General features: G+C 45.5%; 1 protein-coding gene across 5 annotated transcripts; it reads right to left on the reverse strand.

The window, feature by feature from the left end:
• Positions 1-8,029: 8,029 nt before the first annotated feature.
• On the reverse strand, positions 8,030-9,462 carry LOC147893105 (putative inactive methylesterase 20). 5 transcript variants are annotated; one of them, XM_087387268.1, is made up of 5 exons: positions 9,190-9,462; positions 8,960-9,100; positions 8,787-8,820; positions 8,443-8,544; positions 8,030-8,318 (listed from the first exon to the last, which is right to left on the reverse strand). In XM_087387268.1, exons 1-5 carry the CDS (start codon positions 9,418-9,420, stop codon positions 8,257-8,259), a joined length of 570 nt encoding a protein of 189 aa, XP_087243394.1. In that variant the 5' UTR covers positions 9,421-9,462; the 3' UTR covers positions 8,030-8,256. The 5 variants fall into 5 exon arrangements, with proteins under 5 accessions (XP_087243394.1, XP_087243393.1, XP_087243392.1 ...); XM_087387267.1 differs by having other exon boundaries at positions 8,030-8,321; XM_087387266.1 differs by having other exon boundaries at positions 8,037-8,318; positions 8,701-8,820.
• Between the last annotated feature and the right edge of the window lie 327 nt (positions 9,463-9,789).

Genomic DNA, 9,789 nt, shown 5'->3' on the forward strand with positions numbered 1-9,789 from the left:
TCTATTTCGAATCTGTCTTTCACGAAATTCAAGAATACACTCAGGTTCGTGTGGAATAAAAGTCAAATCTGTAACTTCTATTATCTCTTGAGGAGAAACAAGTTGATCATCCGCACCCAAGACTTCTTTCAGTCTACTGACATGAAAGACTGGATGTACTTTAACATCAGGAGGCAATTCTAGTCGATATGCAACTGGTCCAATTCTTTTAATGACCTTGAACGGACCACAATATCTGGGGGATAACTTCGGAACCAAACCAATACTTAGGCTCTTGGATTCCTTGGGAATTCGCAAATATACCATCGTTCCTTCAGAGAACTCTCTAGGTGAACGATGTCTATTAGCATAAAATCTGTCCCGATCTTGGGCACTTCTAATAGACTCCTTGGCAAACTACAACATTTCCTGCATGTCTTGCAAGAAGTTCTTTGCAGCATCATTTTGAATCCCTTTTAACCCAACCATAACTGGTGACTTGGGTTGAAACCCATACATAAGCATAAAAGGACTGTAACCAGTACTAGAATGCTTTGCACTGTTATAAGCAAATTCTATCATAGGTAGATAATCTTCCCATGAAGACTGTCTCTTAGATACATATGCCCGAAGCATATCTTCAACCAATTGGTTAACCTTCTCTGTACTGCCATCGGATTGTGCATGATCTGAGGAACACTTAGAGTAGTTTCGAACTTCTCAAAAACGAGTGTCGAAAAGTTACTTGTAAACTTTGAGTCCCTGTCACTGACTATGTCAGAGGGTAAATCATACAGCTTAAACAAGCGGCCACAAACTCGTGAGCCAGCTGAACAGCTGAAATAGTTATTCTAGTAGGTAAGAATCTAGCCATTTTTGTCAGACGGTCGACTATGACCCAAATGGAGTCATGACCCTTGCGCGTTTGAGGCAAACCAGTAATAAAATCCATGGAAATACTTTTCCATTTATTACATGGAATCTGCAGTGGCTGTAATAAACCCGCGCTTCTAAGGCGTTCTGCCTCAGTAACCTGACAAACCGGACAACCTACTACATAGTTTTCAATAAATGCACGCATCTTAGGCCAATAAAAGGTATGCTTCACAAGAGACAGAGTCCGATGTATATCCGGATGTCCAGCACTAGGAGCATCATGACACTCCCAGAGAATCTTGGATCTAAGTTCCAGAACATCTGGCACACAAATCTTTCCATTCCGGAACAGCAAGCCGTTCCTAATCATCCACTGACCTCCCGCCGCCTGTACCGTAGGTGGCACAATCCCCGAGTCCTGGTCAACCATGGAGCTCCCATCCTGGACTTTCTGCCAATAAGAACTGAAATGACTATCAGTTGCGTAAAGCCCTCTCAAGGATTGAAATAGGTCTGAGGATATTTCCGTAAATGACATAGCATTTACAAACTTGACTCGACTTAAGGCATCCGCCACACTATTCAACGGACCCTTTCAATAACGTATTTCAAAATCAAAATCTTGCATTAATTCTACCCATCTAGCTTTCCATCCCCTCAATTCAGACCCATCACACACATACTTAATTGACTGATGATCAGTCAATACAAGAAACTTCGAACCATACAAGTAGTGTCTCCAAACCTTAAGGACATACACTACAGCATAGAGTTCCTTTTCTAGTGTGGGCCAACGATATTGGGTGTCGTCTAGCTTCTTACTCTCGAAAGCTACAGGTCTGCCCTCTTGGAATAGAGCTGCCCCAATCGCAAAATCACTTGCATCGGCCTCTAAAACATAAGGCCGGGTAGGATCGGGTAATGCAAGAACGGGTGCTTCCTTGATAGAAAACTTCAAGGTTTCAAAAGCCTTGTTCAATGCATCATTCCAAGAGATCGGCTGGGTAGACCTGCGTCCACGACCTTTCAATATGTTTGTCAGGGGTGCCGTGATATGTGAATAATCACGCACAGACTTTCGTAGAAATACCGTAAATCCTAGGAAAGAACGAAGTTGTTTCACAGTCTGAGGGATAGGCCATTCTAGAACCTTCTGGATACGATCCAGATCAATACTAATACCTTCAGAAGAAATCTTGTGTCCTAAGTAAATGATCTCCTTCATAAAGAAGTCACATTTACTCATCTTGGCATAGAGCTTATGCTGTCTTAGAATAACTAAGACAATCCGGAGGTGTCCTAAGTGATCCTCAAGCGTTTGGCTATATACCAAGATGTTATCTAAGAACACTACAACGAATTTGCCCCGAAAATCTCGGAAGAAATCGTTCATCATTTGTTGGAAGGTGGCAGGAACATTGGTCAAACCGAAAGGTAATACAAGAAACTCGTAGTGGCCATACCTAGTTCGAAATGCGGTTCTATCTATGTGTTTAGCATAGATACGGATTTGGTGATAACCCGTACGCAAATCAATCTTAGTGAAATACTTTGCTCCGGCCAAACGGTCTATCAGATCATCGGAACGTGGTAGAGGGTATCGATTCTTAATTGTCACTTTATTCAATCGTTTATAATCTATATACATTCTCCATGTAGAATCTTTCTTCTTCCTTAAGAGGACAGGTGCTCCCCAAGGTGATTTACTTGGGCGAATATAGCCCATATTCAGGTAATCATGTAGCTGTGAAGCTAGCTCATCCTCCTCAAGCTAGCTCATCCTATATGGTGGTACACTAATAGGTTGAGCCCTAGGTACTAAGTCTATGCGATGATATACTGCCCGTTCTGGAGGTAAACCTTCCGGCAGTTGAGCAGGGAATACATCCTTGAAACCGTCTAACAACATTCTCAATTCACGGTGTTCAAACACACTTAAATCATTCTTGTTATTTACAGAGACAACAAATGAAGAAAGCAGAATCAAAACACACTGATAGACATCATAATGAGAAGTGTTTAATATATTCCGAAGCTGCATCGCAGATACAATAGGTCCCTGAGAAGAGGGAATATTATCACACTGAATACAAAATTGGGTGTCCTTATCCACAAAAGAAAGGGTATGTTCCTTCCATCCAATCCGAATATCGTGGGTTTTAAACCACTCTATTCCGATTAACAAGTTCACATGCTCCAAGTGCATAACATAGCACGTAAGAGCCGCTGTGTATTCTTGAATCCGGATAGAAAGCGCTTCAATCTTGCGATCCCAAAACTGCTTCCCAGCTGGAAGCTGCACCTCATAGGTGTGATTGCTAGGTATTGTGGACAGCCCCATCTTCTGCACAAGTTTGTTATTAACAAAGTTGTGAGAGCTACCCGGGTCAAAGAGAATGTGAACTCTTTGGTCCCTAACTTCTCCATAAACTCGGAAAAGATCATGGGAACCAAATAACGAAGTATTAAAAGTGCAATTACAAGAAAGTGGGCAGGTAATGACATTTACAGAAATACCTGTCATCGAAACTTGGTTCGCTCCCTTGGCTTTGGTACCCGGACCCACCTGGAGCTTCGGTCCCAGCACTTGCTTTTGATTCTTGCGCTTTGGACAATCATTCTTAGTGTGGCCCCGCTCCTCGCAGAAGAAGCAACGTCCTTCCTTCTTAAGCTTCAAGATACAAAGGAAACGGGCACGACCATTCTTCGCCTGAGTCAAGTGTTTCTTAGAGGCGTTGTCTATAGACGTCGTCTCCCCGGTACCAGTGGTAGACTGGAAGAACTTCCATTTGTTCTTCCCACTCGTGTCGGAAACTGTGGTTCCCTTTGCACTGGCCATGGTATCATCATAAATACACGCGTAATTCATGGCCTCTTGCAACGTGGTACACTTGTTGTTCTTGATCTGCAACTTGTACGAGTCCGGCAAACCATCCACAAAGAAACCTAACAAGGTCACTGGATCCATCTTTGTAGCTCTGGTCTGCAAATCCCGAAACCTTTGAAGATAAACCTCAAAAGTCAAGTTCAGCTTGGACATATCGAGGGCTTTGAGCTTGCCTACGATATCATAATCGTCCTCCTTCTTCAGAAACTCCTTCCTGAAGACCCCTTCGAAATCTATCCATGTTGCAGGCTTGGGTTGGAGTTCCTTCCACCATAGTAAAGCCTTTCCTGACATGAACCCGGCTGCAAGCTGTATTTTCTTGTCATTTGGGTACGGGTGAAACTGGAAGTGTACTTGCCACTTGTGCAACCAAGTGTCAACAACCTCCTTGGTACGAGACTTCTGATCTCCGGGAAAAGAATCTGGAGTGATGTTCGGACCTAACACTGAAGCCATGGCATCCACATGCGTGAGTGCCTGAACAGTGCTAGTCAGAAGTGTGAGGGTAGTCTGAATCCCTTGGAGTTGCTGTGTCAACCCCATTTAATTCGCATTAACTTGCTCAAACTTTCCATCAAGAGCAGTGGTGAATTCACTGAAGGCTTTCTTCGTAATCAGATCGTCGTAGAGACCCTGGTCTTCCTCCGCAGGGTAGTCCAAATCCTGGTCACCCATCGCAAACTCAGGATTTACAGAATCAGCCATGTCTGAAATCTAATCTGAAAAGAGTAGTGAACTGAGAGAAGTGACTGGTGGAATCGAAGCTTGAAGGAGAGTGGAGCAGAGAGAAAAACTGTCCCAAGAGGAGGTGACGAAAGAAGAGAAGCTGGCCGAAGAGAAGGGGTACAAAGCTGACGATCAACTCGAGTAGGTGAACCCGGAGACTCCCCCTGCTTGTTCCGCTGCTGGCTGTACCGTACGGTAATCTGCTGCGAACCGTACCTAGGTGACGAAAATCTGCTAGAGGTGTAGAGGGATCTTCTTGCGCACACTAGCATAAGCTGTGGCTGAGCTTGGGATTTCGTCAGGCTATAAAGGAGATGGTGCAGCTATTCTAGGAAGCTATGCTTTCTAGAAAAGCCCACCCTCCCAAACTTGGAGGGTTGATGCTTTTTTTTTAGCATGCACACCCTCCCAAACTTGGAGGGTTGATGCTTTTTTTTTAGCATGCACACCCTCCCAAACTTGGAGGGTCGATGCTTTTCTCGCCCCACCCTCCCAACTTGGAGGGTGGTGCTTTTTTCTCGCATCAGCCTCCCCGAGCAGCCTGGCCGCACCCTGCTCCAGCCTATGGCGCACCCCCCTGCCTGGCCGAATCACGCTCCAGCCTGGCGCACCTACTTGCGTCACCTAACCCACTGCGCAGCCTTGACCAAAACTCGGAATCCCCTAGGGTTCCCCTCAACCCTTCGCCTACCCAACAGCCCCTCTCACGCCTCTCCTCCAATCCTCTCCACTCTCTCCTAGCTACATCTCACACCCTCTCTCACCTAAACCTTCAGCAATCTCGAATTCATCCTCACTCTCTTCTTCCTACCTTTTCCCTAAATTCTGACCACTTCCCATAACCGATGAACCAAACAAAAACTTGCAGCACAAATTTCGAAATTAGGGCATACCTGGAGGAACAAATCGTCCAAAATTCTTGGAACAGAAGTTCCTACCTCAGGAGCTGGCTCTGATACCAACTGACACGTCCCAGCACTCCTGAAACCTCTGATCTGCAAGCAAACACAAGAACACACACAACGTGAGAAACTGAGCAGGCTGCTCACCACCCAACCATGACATCTACGGGATGTGATCCCGAATTAGGAGATGTCCCCTCCGAGCCACGAGCTGAGCTACTGGCACGAACTCCCAACCAGATCCTATCCAGCCTGGTGTCCCATACCACCAAGTGGCGCTGTGAAGCCTGGGATCTGGTACTGGGCCTTGGGCTACGCTATGATGCAGGCGCGCGTCCGCGACTAATCCAGGATCAGACCTAGCACATGGGAACGAAACTTGCTCCCATCGGCTCACTAAGAACTGAACCCCTGGGCCCCTTATATAGACTCGGGCCCCAAGCGCCAAAAATAGCGAAGACCTCTAACTGGTTCGTACCCTTGCCACTCAACCCGAGAATCAAGCCTGCCTAACTCTAAGCCTCCCCAGGCTACCTGAGCTAGTCGTGTGTACCCAGTACACGTCAGATACCAATCCGTGCGCATGACAGGTGTGTTGTAAGCCTTTAGATCAAAGTCGAATCAAGGCCTATAATTAAGACATGTGGTTGAAGGAGAGCTCACGAAAGCCAAACTTCACCCTAGGTTGCCTGCTGTAAACAAACTAGATGGCGTGATGGACTTGCTGTAGCCAACACTGCTGCAGAGCAGAAGATTGTGTAAATGTTTGCCCACAAACCACACACAGAAAATTGTGTACACAAGTGAATATACATAGATGCAGGTCGTTACCGAACCATGCACATGAGAGTAGAAACAGTAAATATGTATTGCTCCAAAGATGGACAAAACCTTGTACAAAGGTGTGCGACTGTGCCACCGTCTAGCAGATAAGGTACTGCCTAGCTGTGGACCCATTGCACCTCTAAACTGTTCTACCTCCTCATGGCACCAAGACACTGCCTGCGTGCTCTCCTAGAACTTCAGTGGGCTGAGTAGATGCCCTTCAAACAGACCTGCTAGCTGCTCCAGTGGACAGCCAAAGTTGAGGTACTGTTTGCACCCTGATCCTTAACCTCCTCACTGCTTCCGTCTAGACGCAAGTGGTGAGGCACAAGTCTCCCTTATTCCTGACCTCCTTGCTTCTGGAACTACAGCCTGTTGTGAGGATCTATCACTGAGTTCTCTGGACCTCCCTGCTGCTTGAACTGCCCCTCCATGGGCCATTTACATAGGGCTCGAGTGCCCCCAGAATCAGCTGACCAGAACTGCTACAGATTGCCGACTGAAGCTACTCCATTCTGCCACTGCCATGTGGCAGTTGCCAGTTGGGTCGAGCTGCTCCAGCACTTCCCTGACCTGCTGCTGTACATTTCTGCCAACCCTTGCAAGGCCTTCTCTGCTCCCAGTTGCTGCTGTCTCTGATGCAGATCTGTCCCAGCTCATGTGGCCTTTGTCATGGCCCCATGGCTGACTGTACACAGCCACCTTGACAGCCCTTAATGTAGGGCATGGGTACTGCCCATGTGACAGCCTTCCATGTTGCCGCCATGACAGCCACTGTCCAACCTTTATCTCTCTCAGGACGCCTACCCCATGTCCTCCTCATATGGGTGCTCATGGGTGGGGAGGTGACCATGATAATCCCAACATTCCAAATATAAATGATGCTGCTCTAGATCCTATGCATGGCCTTTGTTGTTAGATGTGCTGCTACAAACCTACCTTGGGTCTTTGTATTCTCAACCTCGCAGGCCACATTGGGATTTCAATCTGTAAATTTCAGATTTTCAGATCCCTTATCAAAACTCCAGATCTCGTATTATTTGCTAATTCAACTGTATATTCATAATCTAAAGGAGTGTACCTTCAACCCAACTTTAACCAGTGCCTTGAGCAATATTGTGTGGAGGTGCCCATGTCAAAGGAAAAAACAGTATCATAAACCACAAAGGCTTTGAGCCCATGTAGATCAAACTGATAAGATTCTAGTATCTTACCAATAAGTAGCATTCATTTTCAAGCCCCCACCAGAGTTAGAATGTTACCTGCTCACCTAAGTTAGTCGTAGTGTTAGAGGCCTTTAACCATCCGTACATTTTGGAAACATAAGCCCTTCGTCTTTGCACATTGAGGATCTGAAAATCGTGCATTATACAATGTCAATGATGTTGCCTTGTGCTTCTTAAATGTATTGTATCCTCGCTACCTGTAGGATCAGCCTGGGACTGATCAGGATCAGAATTGGTCAAGCTACCATAGATTATATCCTCGCTACCTGTAGGATCAGCTGGGATTGATCAGGATCAAAATTGTTCAATCTACCATAGATACATATGTTGGCTTCTCAAAAAGCTGCTCTAACTTGAAATCAATGAGAGGGAAAATGAAGCATCCAGACTTTATTAACCAGTCTCAATGACTCCTAAGCTCCTTTCCCAACTTGCCCAACAGACTTTATGAGCTATAAAGGGAAGTATCAGACTGTAGATCAAAACCATGCACGTCTCACCCAACTCGGAACTACCTCTAAAGTATCCAATATGATCAAAATAGGACGCTTTCAAAAAGAACATGATTAATGTTTCATGTAAGATCATCGATAGACATGTCTCCACCAATGCAATTGACAAATGAGTGGTATACATCAGCTATATTACCCATGAAATACATATATATATATATATGCCTTCATACATGCATACATATCCACACACATGAGCTCGTGGCAGCTTTACGTCTGAGCTTTAAAAAAAGCCTGTAAAGCATAACTTCCACAGGCAGAATGCCGCAGAACATGCACAGTAAGCGATCGTAGCATTCTTCTCAGCTAGAAAGATGCAACTTTTAGCATTCCTTTGAGCCATACCTGGCTTCAACTTCAAGTAAGCACCCTTGTAGCTCCTCTGCTGCTGAAAAGAATGGACTGTGATCACAATCAATAGTGAATACCATGTCTAGCTTATTTTTCTCGATGATGCCTTCTTGTAATAAGATGGGAAATGCATTATCTCGTGAAGTCTTGATGTAAACCTTGGGGACGTTTCCATGTCCCTCCTCTGTGATATTGAATTCTGGCGCAAGTTGCGCAGCTACTGGATTTGGTCGCATTAACATCGACGCTAACACACAGTCCTGCGGATAGAGTGAATTCAACTATGTTTAGAGGGTGATTCTACTAAGCTCATGATCATGCTTGCGTTTCGTGCTCTGAGAAAGAAAATGAACTTTAAAAACATTAGCGCAAGGTGGGTTGGGCGCGAGGCGCGGGGGAGGCGGCGGCGGCGGCACCTGAGAGGGAGAGGTGTTGTAAAAATTTTCTTTGAGCGATTCCGGAACAAATACAAAAGATGTGGGATCATTGTCTGGACCATTACCATAGAAGAATTCTAAAGATAGGTTGGCAAAGATCTGCAGTGAGGCAAATTATTGTTTACGGTGAGATCACATGAGCAGTCGGAAAGATGCAAAGCTGTAACTCTTCTTGCAAAGCAATTCGTGCTTCAGAAGCGAAGTGAAGAGAGGGAAGAATGCAAAGTCAATGATTTACCTTGGCAAAATGTTCTTGGAAAGGGAGTCCAGCGGGCAAAATCCCCGCCACAACATAGACGAGGGCTGCAAACTTACCAGGGAAGAGCTCAGAAGCATAAGTAATGGAAAGGCCACCCAAGCTGTGACCTACAAGAATCACCTGCTTACATAAAAGGTGAGGTGATGGATATATGGAGAAGCTGTCACGGATATGACGATCATTGCAATTTCAATCTACACAGATGATACCTTTTGGGGAGGCTGGAGGGAAGCGAGGAAGTGGATCAAAGGGCGATTGTAGTCATGAAAGGAGGTAACAGAATTGGGATCGGCGGGATGAATGCCGGAACTGGTAAGATCGATGGCGGTGGCGAGGTGGCCTTTGTTGTGCAGAAGGTCGAGGATCTTGAACCAGCACCACGCACCGTGACAAGCTCCATGCACCAACACAAAGTGAGCTTTGTTGCTCCCCCCCTCCATCACTTCCCAGCCCCCATCAACAACAAGGTGACTGATTACAAATCACTCGTCAAGTAGCGAAGAGGGCCAAGATGATGAATTTATAGACAAAGAAAGAGAGAGAGATATGGGGGCTACAATAGCAATAAAAATTGGAGAATTTTTTAAAATAAAAATTGGCTATTTTCGCTTCTTCACTTAAGACCTCATACAGAATTCCAAATCTCATTTTTGGTGGACGACCCTAACAGTTGCTCAGCAGCCTGCAGAAGAAATTCAGTTACTGCTGAATAATTGAATATTGCTATGAACTTCTGCTGATCATCAACTCGGTATGTAGGAGAACACGGCAGCAGGAAACTCTGAGGCTTTGTAGGAACGTCGAAGATG

The sequence above is a fragment of the Dipteris shenzhenensis genome, chromosome 16 (assembly GCF_047967505.1).
Source record: "Dipteris shenzhenensis isolate YYH24624 ecotype China chromosome 16, Dip_SZ_1.0, whole genome shotgun sequence".
In the NCBI taxonomy this organism is placed as follows: Eukaryota; Viridiplantae; Streptophyta; class Polypodiopsida; order Gleicheniales; family Dipteridaceae; genus Dipteris; species Dipteris shenzhenensis.

Bases quoted from the DNA above. Each gene is read 5' to 3' on its own strand.
- LOC147893105 (XM_087387264.1), bottom strand. From the start codon at position 9,420: ATGGAGGGGGGGAGCAACAAAGCTCACTTTGTGTTGGTGCATGGAGCT. The intron at 8,821-8,959 runs GTAAATCATTGA...GCCTCACTGCAG, and splicing joins TCCAAGAACATTTTGCCAAG to ATCTTTGCCAACCTATCTTT. The intron at 8,545-8,700 runs GTGCCGCCGCCG...CTCTATCCGCAG, and splicing joins ACAACACCTCTCCCTCTCAG to GACTGTGTGTTAGCGTCGAT.